The 15,228-nt window shown below is 37.8% G+C and overlaps 1 protein-coding gene across 2 annotated transcripts in view; it reads right to left on the bottom strand.

Moving 5' to 3' along the window:
* The window catches only part of PPP2R3A (protein phosphatase 2 regulatory subunit B''alpha), a 247,366-nt gene continuing 232,138 nt past the window's right edge, over positions 1-15,228 (bottom strand). For both annotated transcript variants that reach the window (XM_004381424.2, XM_004381425.2), the window contains one exon: positions 1-152. In XM_004381424.2, the coding sequence (XP_004381481.1) occupies positions 26-152 (127 nt within the window). In that variant the 3' untranslated portion in view covers positions 1-25. The remainder of the gene's footprint in view (positions 153-15,228) is intronic.

The raw sequence follows: 15,228 nt of genomic DNA, 5'->3' as shown, positions 1-15,228 counted from the left end.
CTCCCTTTCATGTGGATATTGGCAGCTACTCTTCATCCACTGACTGCAGCTTTCCACATTTCTCTGAAAGGTTTGAGGTTACTATTTTATTGCCTTTGTTTCCAAATTCAGAGGGAGGGACAGGTTCATCTGTTTCATAATCTTCAGAAAAGCTGAAAGAACAAATCAAAAAAGTGAGTTTTTTTTTTTTTTTTTTTTTTAAATGTTTAGGTCAGTATGGCAAACCAGAGACTGAAGACCAGCCTGTAAGAGTATCCTCAGTTGCTAAATAGTAGCTATAAACAGCTGAGCAGCCCTGAAGGAAGCATCACTCTAGAGAAGAAAACATTGTTCTCCCTGTTCCTTGAAACCCAAATCCATGTTAGAAATCGCTGAATCTGCTGTATAAAGCTTTCCCTAGGGGTACTTAGTGGGAATGAGAGCATTATGAATGGTGCTAGGTTAGGGTGGGTTTAAGATCCATGAATCAGGAGCTGTACGTGAATGTTTTCATTGAAGTGGGTTCCATGCGACCTGGGAAACTTCTCAACTCCCAAATTTGCTTGCTTCCATGGCTTTTAAGAAGTATGCTTTAGAGGTACAAGTGTGTATGTAGAGCAGGCTATATGGCCTATTCATGTATTTCCCTCCATTCTCCTTTGCAGAGCATAGCTTACCTAGATGTTCATCCTGAGAGAAATTCCCCTCAGTTCATTTCCTTTTAGAAAAGTTACTAGTATACCCTGAATTTCGTATTCTCCAGGCTATCCTGAAGGTGGCTTTAGGTAGAGTTGACAGAAAATATATTTTGTCTCTTGGGAATGCTGGCTGCCTAAAGTATTACACTGATAAAGGGAGATTGCATCTGAGTGCAGAAAAAGATACACGATCAGTTAGCAATGCCTGGTACAATATTTGGCGTCACTGGCTTAGTTTTGTTAACCACTGCAGGGCCTTACACAATAGCACTTGAACAGAAATAACTGGGCATAAGTCTCTCCATCAGATACCAAAACAGACTAGTGAGGAAAAATATGCAGAGGCAAGGATACCCAGTAGGTGGCACTGATTCAAGTTTCTAAGACTTTTTTGCTTACAGAGGTTAGAGGTTAAGTGGGGGGGGGGGTGGTGGTGGTGTTTGGAAGACATCAGTACCAGCCTATGATCCTATCAGAATTATTTACAACTTTGTTATTTTGCAAAAAAGACTCCATATTTGTCTTCCCCCCCCCCCCCAAATATCTTTGAGGTCTCTAACTGGGATATGCTGGATAAGGAGGCAATAAGGGAGTTAACTGCTCTAGTAACTGAAACAGGGTTGATGCCAGAGCCATCATTTCTGGAACAAAATGCTCAACAGTTAATTCTAGCAATGTGTCTGTTCCATGACTGCTTTATTTTGTGTCAGAAGAGATTTTCTTCCTCTCTGCCCTAGCTTGCCATCTACAAGCTGTCAGTGTCTTAAACACCTTGATGAAGGGCTGGAAATAAGGCATATTTTGAGCTAAATCTGAAGTGAGACTCATTCAGCAAATATTTGAACTGTTATGTACTAAGCATGAACCAAAAGCTAGGAATATAATGATGAAAAAGACTGAACCAGCCCCCTTCTCACAGAGCTTGTGGCCTGGTGGATGCCATCTGGAATAATGGGTTAAGTGGTTTAACCTTAGAGCTTTGGTGTCAGACTCCAAAGTCGGGTTCCAATCTCAAATCACTTAATGTGACTCTGGGCATGTTACTTAACCCTTCTGCATCAGTTTCCTCAACTAATGAGATAACAGTTCCAACCTCTCATGAGGTTGAGGTGGAAATTAGGTCACAGGGCCTGATAAACCGTAAACTCTTGGAAAATATTAGCACCTATTTTCATGATGTGAAAGTGCTGGGGCTTTCTGGAGCATGATGCTGACACCTAACCTTATATTGTGGGGGAGAATTCTAAAGAAAGCCATTGAACTGTTTTTGGTATTTGTGACCAGAAGATTTACAAAAGAACATCTTTTTTCCCACTCTAGCCTCTACCAGAAATGTGATTTCTAGCAATGGAATTAATTCGATCTGGTATATAAACATATTCTAATGCCTTGTGGGCTGGATAGGCTAGAAAAATACAGAAAAAAAGATGCGTCTGTTATGCTTTGCTATAAAGATTTTAAGAAAACGAGATGAATCTGAGAAAGCTTGAGGTACATCTCTTTGGAGTTTTTATTTTTAGCAGTCATAGCCACTTAAGTGACAGCAGTAAATCACTTGGTGTTTACAGCAACTGCAGTTTTCTCTCACAATCCCTGATGTCAATTTCATCAATCCTTCTTCCTTAGAGATTAAAAAAACACACACAAAAACAAACATGTTGCTGTTGAGTCAATTCCGACTCATAGCTACCTTATAGAGATTATTCTAAGATATTTCTCTCTCTCCTTTTTTCAACCCACTGCAATCTACTACTGGCCCCCACTGCTACACTAAAACTGCTCTTGTCAAGGTCACCAATGAACCCTCATGCTCATGACTCCCACACTTTAAATGTCCTGTTCAGACCTCTCTTTTGAGCTCTAGATTCACATCCACATACCTACTTGATGTCTTGGATCATTCATGAGCTTTTCATATTTCAAACGGAACTCTTGGTTCCTCTAACACCAAATCTGTTCCCTCACTAATTTTACCCATCTCAGTAAATGGCACCACCATCCATTCAGTTGCGTAAGCTACAAACCATGGAGTCATACTTGACTCCTTTTTGTTTTACACCTCATATTCAATCCATCAACAAATCTTTTGATCCAACCTATAGGCAAATCACCTCCTAAATCTTAAATCCCTGTTTTTCTCTATGGTAACTGCTGTCACCCTAACCTGAACTACCATCATCTCTTATTTAGATGACTGTAATGTCTTCCTTGTCTCCTTGCTTCTACTCCTATACTTCCACCAATCCAGCAGACTAATCTTCAAAAGACGTTAGTGGAATTAATTACTTTATTTAACACTCTTGAATAGCTTCCCTAGGCCCTGCGTGATCTTGTCATTAGGTGTTGTTGAGTCGGTTTTTTGATTCATAGCGACCCTGTGTACAAAAGAACACAACACTGCCCGGTTCTGTGCCATCCTCAACAATTGTTGCTGTACTTGAGCCCATCATTGCAGACTCTTTCCAACTACATTTCCGTCAGTTGTTCACTACTCCAGGTACCCTGATCTTTTTTTTTTTTTTTAAATTTTCCCAACATGCTCTTTCCTGTTCTCTATGTAGAACATTTTTCCTCCAGGCTTTTTGCATAACTTCCCTTCTCAACCTTTAGGTCTCATCATTTCCTCAGGAAATTCTTCCTTCAGCACCCTAAGCTGGAACCCCTTCTCCATTGTTGGTTCATCCTATTTGTTTCCTTCATAATTCCATAATGTGTCTGTCTTCCCCACTAACTGTAAGTGCCCATTTTGTACTCATTAATTTTCTTGGGCTATATATAGTGTAGTGCCTGGCACTGCGTGCTCAAAATCAGTTGTTGAACGAAAAGAGATGTCCTAATACTCTTGTAAAAAAAATTAAGGTGCTATTGAAGGGTGGAGTCAGTAATATGGTAAAGGTACAGAAGTCATCTTGAAGTCACTGAAGTCTGATCTGTGAGAGCCTTAATTTTTATCCAACTCTTCAGGAATTCCCAGAGAACATGGAAAGAGTGTGAGTGAGTTAATTCCTTTGAAATGCCACTTCCAGAGTTACTTGCAGGTCATTTGGAATTCTGGGGTCAAACGAAGATTATTTTATGAGAGGTATTAACTTAACTGGACTTTTTTTTGTTTTTTAAGTTAAATGACACAGATTGTACTTTTTATTTAAAAATACACATGCATGAAATGCACAGGTTTTAAATCATCAGCTGTGATGAACGGAAGTACTCATTTAGTCAAAACCAAGCCAATTCCCTCCTTCCCCTTCCCCCATCTATAGGTAACCACTGTTTCGTTATTTGGATCATATGCTAACTAGTTTTTGTCAGTTCTTGAACTTCACATAATTAGAATTGTATGGTATGTAGTTTTTTTGTCTTGTTTAACGTAGTGCTTTTTTTTTTAAATTTTAATTGTGTTTTAGGTGAAAGTTTACAGCGCAATTAGTTTTTCATTAAAAAATTTATACATAAATTATTTTGTGACATTGGTTGCATTAACTGGCCATTTTTGAATGAGAAGAGAGGGGTCAGGATTAAAGCAGAATTTACAGGGTTCATAAACAGTTCACTAAAAATCATAAATATCAAATTGAGAACAGATTCTTTAACACAGTGTTAACATAGTATTGTTAATAACAATGAAATAATGGTTCATGTATTTTTTACCAGAACTATCATTGCCTTTAGGAACCTGTTCCCTTAACTAAGTTTTCTCTTTCAGATGATGGCTCCTGGAAAAAGTATTAAGGCTGGTTTTACAGATTCCTGGGAGAGAAGCATAATAACTGAAATTAGTAGAGATAATGACTGTGCCACATACATGGTCTGACAAAGTATTTTATGCAGTTTTAAGGTGGTGTATGGGAGTTGTGGTTTGATTCAGATTTCTGGGATTCTTATTTACAAGGACAAAGGGACAGAGTATTTGATTCAGGGTCGGTATGGGGAAATCTAAGACATATGGTGGCTATAGGTATAGAATACAATGTTTTATTCTGTACTTTGGAATCTATAATGCTTCTGCAATAGGAGTGGATAAATTTTACCTTTATACTTTAAAAACAGGTATCCAAAACCATTTATATAAAATAGGTTAACTGAAATGCTTTAGAAGTTGGCTATTTGCTTCACTGAATTTTCCTAACCCATCTTTGTTGTTGGTTGCCATGGAGTTGATTTCGACTCATGGTGACCCCATGTGTGCAGAGTAGAACTGCTCCATAGGGTTTTCAAGGCTGTGACCTTTCGGAAGCAGATTGCCAGGGCTGTCTTCTGAGGTGCTTCTGGATGGGTTCAAACTGCCAACCTTTTGGCTAGTAGTCAAATGCTTAATTATTTGGGCCACCCAGGGACTCCACTTAACCGTCTAGTGATTAGAAAATCTTTTAACTCTTGTTAAAATTTCCTAATAACACCCATTTTCCAGCCTCAGGAAATTGGTCTCACTTCATTTTTTGATGGCTGAGGATCTCTTGCAGTGACTGTATTAGTTTCCTAGGGCTGCCATAGCAAATTACCACAAGCCTGGTGGTTAAGAACAATAGAAATTTATTCTCTAAGTTTTGGAGGCTACAAGTTCTAAGTTAAACTGTTGGCAGGACCATGCTGCCTCTGAAGGCTCTAGGGAAGAATCTGTTCCATGATTCTCTCCTAGCTTCTGGTTGTTGCCAGCAGTCTTTGGCGTTCCTTATAGTTGCATCCGTCTAATCTTTGCCTTTGTCTTCACATGACCATCTTCCCTCCGTGTGTGTCTTCTTGTCTTATAAGAATACTAGTCATATTGGATTTAGAGCCCACGCCAATCCAGTATGACCTCATCTTAACTAATTATATCTACAGAGACCCTGTTTCCAAATAAGGTCACATTCCACAGTTCCATGTGGACATGAATTTTTTTTTTTGGGGGGGGTGCACTATTCAGCCTAGTACAGTGCTCCAGGGTCATGAGACCACTAGTTGTTAATTCTTACTATGGATGTAGGTAATATAACAATTTTGGTTACATATATCCTAATTATGAACTGGCACAGAAAAGATACCAGTGAATATCTGTTGAAATCAATGAAGCTTTTATTTGTTTTGTTGAATGCATGTAAAAATAAAATATATTAACTTCAGTCCATATAAAGGCTTTGTATACTGAGCATTGTAAAAAAAAGACCCAGAATTATTCTACCAGTAAAATTGTATACTCATGTTTTGGAATATTAATTCCTGTCATTCATTTTCTTTCCCCACACCCCAGTATATACACATGTATGTACACACACACTCCAATATCCCTGCTCCTCTGCTAACTCCTTCCACTTCACTGAGGATAGCTAGGTTCCAGACAACCCCTTACCTGCAGACTCAACACTCACTAGCTTACCTTCCTGGAAGATTGCTCTGGTGGTTTCTTGGCTGGCCTGCCTTATTTTCCTGTGCTGGTGGAAGTAAATGTAGAATTTTACAAAGAGTAATTCATATAAGGTTATGTTTAACATAAATAGAAAAGCTGCCTTTATTGGAAAAACATTTAGTAGAAAACACTTCTTCTAAACTACCAATAATAGTTGTTTGAGAGAACATTCTGAAGTATTAAGAGTCATTATTTTTGAAAACACTACTAACATTAAGTGCCAAAAGGAAATAGACCAGAGTCTTAATAATGATTATCTCTGGGTGACTGAACCAAGGCTGATTTTTAATTGTATATTTTTCTAATTTTTCTGCAACAAGCCTTTATTTCTCTACTAATCAGATAGATTTTCAAAATTAAAAAAAAAGTGTTTAATCTAGATTACTCAGAAGTAAAGCTGTTGGTGAAATATCAGAGTATCTTATAAGAAAGCATTTTTAGAATAATCTAAAAGACTCAACTAAAAATTAAATCAAGTTTTAGTCAAATTGGCAGAAAAAGCTTGTTTCTGATTATTGCTAGTCTCTCAGTTTCTTAAGATAGAAACATGGAGTACCCTTTAGCCTGCTTTACATAATTTTTGTGAGGTTTTAAACTTACTTTGTTGCAGAAACCGTAAGATTTTAATTATAAACATATAACCTACTATTTTTGTATAAAACCACCCACTGCTGTCGAGTTGATTCTGACTCATAGCAACCCTATATGGTGAGAACTGCCCCATAGGGTTTCCAAGGAGCAGTGGGTGGATTTGAACTGCTGACCTTTTGGTTAGCAGCCAAGCTCTTAACCACCATGCCACCAGGGCTTCAATCTTCATATAGGTAACACATTTTGATGAACAGGTTTAAGCAACTAGCACCCTATCTTTCTGGTTTCTCCTTTATTACCTGGTTGAATTTATAGAAACGCTGTTGTATGTTGTCATCACCTTGTGTGCTAGATGCGATAATTCACAATGTTTGCAGCCTTATACCCAGGGAGACTCCTGGCCCTCCTTCACCTCACCGAGACCTAGGGTCATTAATAGATTACTTAATGAAGGCATTACCTGATTAGCAGGCTTGAATCAGAAGTTACAGGCACTTGGCATAAAGGCTACCTATGATTGTTGTTAAGAGTGGTAAAGGAGATGGAGAATTTCAAGTTATTTTGGAGGGCCAAGTCATTTGGGTTCCTACAGTTACTCTTGTAGTGAGGTGCCTGCTAGTATTGCTGCCTTCTGTGCCACTCAGTAAACATTTGCTGAGGACCTCTGACATCCCTGACATTCTGCAGTAGCTGGGATTACAAGATGAATAAACGGGTCTCCACCCTTGCGGAATCCAGAGTCTAGTGGAAAGATACAATAGCTTTTTTCAAGCGTTTATATGCCAGACACTGTTGGATATGTTATATACATTATCTCCAATTCTCAGTACAGTCCTGCTGTTCATGCAGCAGATATTTACTGTGTACCAGGTACTGTACCCTGGGAATGAAAAGAACAAGGTAGGTGGTGAAATGCTAATGTTACAGTTGATTAAACCCTAGTTCAGAGACATTAGTAATGTGCCCAAGATCACATAAGTGATAGCAATCATAGCCATTTTTGATTACATAGGCACTGTGCTGAGGGCTTTATATACCTTGTCTTAATCCTTAAAACAGCAGGTGTGGCAAGTGGACTTCTCATTGTATAGAGAGGATGCTGAGGCTTGGGTGTCTGAGATCACACAGCTAGTAAGTGGCAAAGCGGAGTTGAATTTAGGTTTAACTCCAGATTCCATGCTCTTAACCATGATGTTATACTGCGTCTTTTCCTATACAAGGAGTAGCAATAGTAGTGTTGTTTTTAGGTGCTGTCGTGTCACTGGATTTCCTGACTACTGCTTCCATGGGCATTGACTTTGCATCCAAGTAAAATGAAATCCTTGACAACTTCAATCTTTTCTCCATTTATCATGATGTTGCTTACTGGTCCAGTTGTGAAGATTTTTGTTTTCTTTATGTTGAGGTGTAATCCATACTGAAGGCTGTGGTCTTTGATCTTCTTCATCAGTCAGAGCTTCAAGTCCTCTTCACTTTCTGCGAGTAAGGTTGTGCCATCTGCATATCGCAGGTTGTTAATGAGTCTTCCTCCAATCCTGATGCCCCGTTCCTCTTCATATAGTGCAGCATCTTGGATTATTTGCTTAGCATACAGATTGAATAAGTATGGTGAAAGGATATAACCCTGACGCCCACCTTTCCTGACCTGAAGCCGTGCGGTATCCCCTTGTTCTGTTTGAAGCCTGCCTCTTGATCTATGTACAGTTTCTTCATGAGCACAATTGTTTTGGAATTCCCATTCTTCACAGTGTTAGCCATAATTAGTTATGATCTACAGTCAAATGCCTTTGCTTAGTCAGTAAAACACAGGTAAACATCTTTCTGGTATTCTGTTTTCAGCCAGGATCCATCTGACATCAGCAATGATATCCCTCATTCCATAACTTAACAGCTACTATTTATCAGGCATCTACTGTGTGCCAGGTGTTTACATGTATTATCTCAGATTCTCACAACTACCTTGCGAGGTAAGTTACTGGTATCCTCTGAAACCGAGCCTCAGGAGTCAGGTAACCTGCCCAGCTGGTGAGTGGTAGCAGAACCAGATCTATCTGGCTTCTGAGCCTCTACTCTTTCCCTGGTACCACCATTCTTCTCCTCTTTCTAATATTTGAGTCTGGTAATTTCTGTTTGGCAGTTAGACTCATCCTGACTTATTTTTAAATTCCTCCTGAGGTGAAGCTCTAAGTTGTGTAATGTGTAATCTTCGGAGTTTTGATCTGGCTTTGCTTTTGAACCAGTCAGCTATTACTCCTGTAAACAGCCCTCTCCTTTCCTTTGTTGACAATTCTAGTGCTCAGTCTCTGAGCTGTGGCTGCTGTAAGCTTTCTCCTTTCCCCTGAGGACCTCATCACCCACATGTACTCCGTGTAGGCCTTATCTCCTACAACATGAGGACAGTCGAGCAGGAGCCTGTCATATACACTGGTAGAATTTCAGTACAGCTGGTCTCTGCCATCTCCTCTCATGACCCCTCACTTGTACTTCTGTCTGCATCCCCTTGTCTCTTCTCTCTTCCTTCCACCCGCACTGGCACCTTCTCTTAGTGCTACCACAACTTGAAAAAACTGAGCTGCCATTAGTCTCTCTCCTTTTTTTAGACTAACATATGTCTGTATAAAGTGTTTAGACCTGCTGTCTCTATTTTAGCCTCCCTGTAGAGCAAGTTACAAAGCAATAAAAATACAAAACCAAACCAAAAAAACCTGTTGCTGTCGAGTCAATTGAGACTCAGCGACCCTATACAGCAGAGTAGAACTGAGTGGCTGGTGGATTCCAACTGCTGACCTTTTGGTTAGCAGCCGAGCTCTTAACAACTGTGCCACCAGGACTCCTACAAAGCAATATGTAGTATAAATTCCATTTTTTAATAAAACATCTATTTGCACACAAACATCAGAAGCATATACCTCAAAATGATAAAACAGGCTGTCTCTAGGTGGTAGATTTCAGGTTAAGATTTTTATCTCTATTTTGTAACTCTTCTGCAGTGAACATGTATTACTTATGTAACAGATAAAGGAGAAAAAATAACCTTTCTGTTTATTAAAATAATACATGCTGGCTGTATGAACCTCTCAGAAATAATAGAACAGTACAAGAAAAGAAATTACTTAGGATCCCACAGTCCAGAATTAGACACTGTTAATATTTTGGAGCATTATCTTTTAGCTTGTATATATAAACACATTTTTAATACTGAGATTATATCACAAACAATTTTGTAACCTTCATTTCTCCAGGTCAGGTCATGTCTTTGTGCAAGCACAAAATTTAAATGGCCACATTAGTTATACCATGACTTGTTCAACCATTGTCCATTTGTGTTGCTTCACACTTATTTTAGAATTAATTACCTGTGGCCAATGCCAATTAACTGGATAGAACAATTCTATCCAAATTTCTTATTATTTGTGGTAGATAGCCAGAAGTAGAACTGGGGAGTCAAAGGGTACAGATTCAGGCTGTTGCTACATATTGTTAAGTTACTTTCCAGGGAGGTTTTGCTACCAGCAATGTCTGAAGTGCTTGTCTTACTGCACAGTCAGCCCCTAGAAATCTAAGTGAGGTGTTTTTGTAATGTGCTTCGTCTGTGAGAAAGTGGTTCAGACACTATTTTATCTATCTTCCCTACTAGGGCAAATATCTTGTCTTTGTTCACCAATATCCAGTAATGCTTAATGTAAGTAGAAATGCAAACATCTAGAGGATTATCTTTTAAACAATACTATCTTTTAAAAAAATTCCGCCAATTTAATAAGTTAATCTCTTTTTGGCTGTTGCTTTTTAAAAAACTGCTTTATTGAAGTATAATTTACATACTATAGAATTCACCAATTTTAAGTGTCATAGTTCAATGTGCTTTAGTAAAATTTAAAAATTGCATAACCATCACTACAATCCAATTTAGAACAGTTTCATCTCCCCATCTGCCCCTCTTATTCCTTAATGCCTGTTCACATTCAGTCACCTCACCCATCCGGAACTAGGCAACCAATGATCTGCTTTCTTGGTTCTGTAATTTTGACTTTTCTAAAGATTTCATATAAATGGAATCATAATATGTAGTCTTTAGTGTCCTTCATGTAGAATGATGTTTTTGAGAGATTTATACATGTTATACGTATTAGTACTTCATTCCTTTCCCTTTTATTTACTGAAATATAGTTAACATACAATAAATGTCTCATACTTTAGTGTACAGTAACTTTTGACTCTTGTATATACCTGTGAAATCATCACAAAATAAGATAATGAAAATATCTACTCCACCCACCCCCAAGTTTCCTCATGCCCTTTTGAAATCACTGCCCCATTCCCTAGGCAATGACTGATCTGCTTTCTACTACTAAAGATTAGTTTGTATTTTCTAGAATTTTACATAAATGGAATCATCCCATATGTACTCTTTTTTATCTGGCTTCTTTCACTTGGTGTAGTAATTTTGCGATGCATCCATGTTGAGCTTATTACTTTAATAATTACTTTTTACCTTACTCCTTTTTTAAGTTGGTGAGTAGCATTCCATTGTATGGATATTTTCCATTTTGATGATCAGTTTACAGTTGATGGACATCTGGATTATTTACAGTTTGAGGCTTCTATGAACATCCCTGTACAGGTCTTTGGGTGAACATTTCTGTTGGGTAGATTCCTAGGAGTAGAATTGCTGATTCATATGGTAAGCGTATGCTTAACTTTTAAAGAAACTGCCAAACTTCTCTAAAGAGGCTTTATCATTTTACATCCCTGTCAGCCTAAGGTGTAACAGTTCCAGTTTATCCACACCATCATTAACTGGCGATTTTAGCCATTCTAGTGGCTGTGTATATTATCTCATTGTAGTGTTTTTTTTAAAATTGTAGTAAAATACTGTATTTTAATGCAAATAATGCGTACCTTCTGCGTTTGTTTGCCCAACTAGCTCTCCCCCCGCCAAGGTATTTTCTATTTTCATAAGCTCTCTAATTTTTTTTACAGCAACATGTGGAAGAGGCTTGGCATAGTGGTGCTTGTGAGGGTGCTGGGTGGCGGGGGGGGAGTGGCGTGGCCGGCAAACAAACGCAGAAGGCATGAGTCATTTGTGTAAAAATATGGTATGCATGTCAATCCAAAAATTTATACATGTATAATTCAGTGACATCATTGATTACATTCTTCATGTTGTACAACCATTATCACTATCTTGTCTCAATTACTCCACCACAATTAACAGAAACTCAGTGCCCCCTAAGCAATAGCACCTTCTTTCTCTCCCATTACTGCTAGTGACCACTAATAAGGTGTGGCTTCTATATATTTGCCTTTTTCATATAAGTATTTGTCCTTTTGTGACTGACTTATTTGACTCAGCATAATGTTTTTGAGGTTTCACCCATGTTGTGGCATGCAGCAGGACTTTTTATTCCTCTTTATGGCTGAGTAATATTCCCCTGTATGTATATACCACTATTTGTTTATCTATTCATCTGTTGATGGACATTTAGGTTGTTTCCACTTTTTCTTTATTGTGAATACAGCTGCAATGAACATTGGTATACAGGTTTCTGTTTACATTCCTGCTTTCAATTCTTTTGGGTATATTCTTAGGATTGGGATTGCTGGGTCATGTGGTTTCTATGTTTAGCTTTTTGAGGAATCGTGAAACCATTTTGCACAATGGCTGCACCATTTTGTATTCCCACAAGCAGTGGATGAGGATTCCAGTTTTCTCCACATTCCAACCAATACCTTTTTTTTTTTTAATCATAGCCATTCTTGTAGAGGTGAGGTGGTATCTCATTATGGTTTTGATTTGCATCTCCCTAATGGTAATGACGTCGAGCATCTTTTCACGTGCTCGTTGGCTATTTATATATTCTCTTTGGTGAAATGTCTATTCAAGTCTTTTGCCCATTTTTCAATTGAGTTGTTTGTCTTTTTGTTCTTAGATTCTGGGAGTTCTTTATATACTCTGGGTATTAAACCCTTATCAGTTGCCCAAAATTTTCTCCCATTTTGTAGGTTGATACTCATTGTAGTTTTAATTTGCATATTCCTAATGTCTAGTGATGTAGAGCATGTTTTAGTACACCTATTTGCTATTTGTGTCTTATTTAGTGAAATGTTTATTCAAATTTTTGTCCGTTTTAAAAAATTGAGTTATGAGCTTTTTATTATTGAGTTGTAAGAGTTTTTCTAAAAACTATATTCTGGATATGAGTCCTGTATCAGAATGTTTTGGATATATTTTCTCCCTGTCAGTCTTTTCATTTAATGAAGGGTGTCTTTTGAAGAGCAAAAGTTTTTTATTTTGCAGGAAGTCCAATTTATACATTTTTTTTTATTGCTCATGCCTAATCCAAGGTCACAAAGAGTTTCTCCTATGTTTTATTTAGAGCTAATATTTAGGTTATTATCTATTTTTGCATATGGTTGAAGGTATGGATTGAAGTTCTGTCCTACTTCTGGAGTGTTTATTCTGTTTCATTTATTTATGTTTATACTTACACCAATGCTACACTGTCTTGTTTGCTTTATAGTAAATTTTGAAGTCAGGGAACGTAAGTCCTTCAATTTTGTTCTTTTTAAAAAGTGTTTTGGCTTTTCTAGGTACTTTATATTTCTATATAAATTTCAGGATTAGTTTGCCAATTTCTACAACAAAAACCTGCTGGGATTTTAACAGGGATTGGATTAAATCTGTAGATCAATTTGGGGAGCACTGATATTTTAACAATACTAAGCCTTCTACTCCCTCTATTTATTTAGATCTTTAATTTCTCTCAGCACTATTTTGTAGTTTTTAGTGTGGAGATTTTATTGTGTAATATTTATTGCTAAGCATTTTATTCTTTATGATGCTATTGTGAATTACTCTCAAATTTCATTTGAAATTCAATTTATTGTATTTCATATTGTTCACTGCTAGCACATGGAAATACAACTGATTTTTATATACTGAGCTTAAATCCTGAGACCTTGCTAACTTGCTTTTTAGTTCTAGTAGCTTTTTTGTAGATTTCTTAGGATTTTCTATTTATGCAGTCACATTATGAACAAGCACAGTTTTACTTCTTCCTTTCCATTCTGGATACCTTTAGTGTCTTTTCTTGCCTTACTGAACTAGATAGGACCTCCAGTTACAATGCTGAATAGAAACAGTGAGAGTGGACATTCTTCCCTTGTTCCTGATCATATGAGGAAGGCATTCTATTTTTCACCATAAGTATGATGTCAACTCTAAATTTTTTGTAGATTCCCTTTTATCAGGCTGAAGAAGTTCCCTTCTTTCCTTACATGGGTGAGAGGTTTTTTTTTTTTTAAATCATTTTTGGATGTTGAATTTTCTCAGATATTTTATTTTGTTGGGTCTATTGAGATAATAATTTTCTTTTTTTGCCTTGTATCCTATTTACGTGGTGTATTGTTAGGTGTCGTCGAGTCAGTTCTGAACGAAACACTGCCCGGTCTTGCACTATCCCTTAAAATTATTGTTATGCTTGAGCCCACTGTTGCAGTCACTGTGTCAGTCCATCTCACTGAGGGTCTTCCTGTCTTTCACTGACCCTCTACTTTACCAAGCATGATGCCCTTCTCCAGGGATTGGTCCCTCCTGATAACATGTCCTAAGTACGTGAGATGAAGTCTCACCATTCATGCTTCCAAGGAGCATTCTGGCTGTACGTCTTCCAAGACAGAATTGTTCATTCTTCTGGCAGTCCATGGTATAGTCAATATTCTTTGCCAGTGCCATAATTCAAAGGTATCAATTCTTCTTTGGTCTTCCTTATTCATTGTCCAGCTTTTGCATGCACATGAGGCAGTTAAAAATACCAGGGCTTGGAGTCAGGCGCACCTTAGTCCTCACAGTGACATGTTTGCTTTTTAACACTTTAAAGAGGTCTTTTGCAGCAGATTTGCCCAGTGCAATGTGTCGTTTGATTTCTTGACTGCTGCTTCCATGGGCATTGACTGTGGATCCAAGTAAAATGAAATCCTTGACAATTTCAATCTTTTCTCTGTTTATCATGAAGTTGCTTATTTGTCCAGTTGTGAGGATTTTTGTTTTCTTGATGTTGAGGTGTAATCCATACTGAAGGCTGTAATCTTTGATATTCATCAGTAAGTGCTTCAAGTCCTCTTTGCTTTCAGCAAGCAAGGCTGTGTCATCTACATATCACAAGTTTTTAATGAGTTTTCGTTGTACTTCATATAGTCCAGCTTCTCGGGTTATTTGCTCAGCATACAGATTGAATGAGTACGGTGAAAGGATACAACCCTGACACACACCTTTCCTGATTTTAAACCACGCAGTATCTCCTTGTTCTGTCTGAACAACTGCCTGTTCCACATGAGCACAATTAAGTGTTCTGGAACTCATATTCTTCGCAATATTATCCGTAATTTGTTACGATTCACACAGTTGAATGCCTTTGTGTAGTTAATACAACACAGGTAAATATCTTTCTGGTATTCTCTGCTTTCAGCCAAGATCCATCTGACATCAGCAATGATATCCGTCGTTCCACGTCTTCTTCTGAATCTGGCTTGAATTTCTGGCAGTTCTCTGTTGATGTACTACTGCAACCGTTTTTT

The sequence above is a fragment of the Trichechus manatus genome, unplaced genomic scaffold, assembly GCF_000243295.1.
Source record: "Trichechus manatus latirostris isolate Lorelei unplaced genomic scaffold, TriManLat1.0 scaffold00084, whole genome shotgun sequence".
In the NCBI taxonomy this organism is placed as follows: Eukaryota; Metazoa; Chordata; class Mammalia; order Sirenia; family Trichechidae; genus Trichechus; species Trichechus manatus.
Note: the sequence above shows the minus strand (reverse complement) of the source record. Positions and strands in the feature narration are given on the sequence as shown.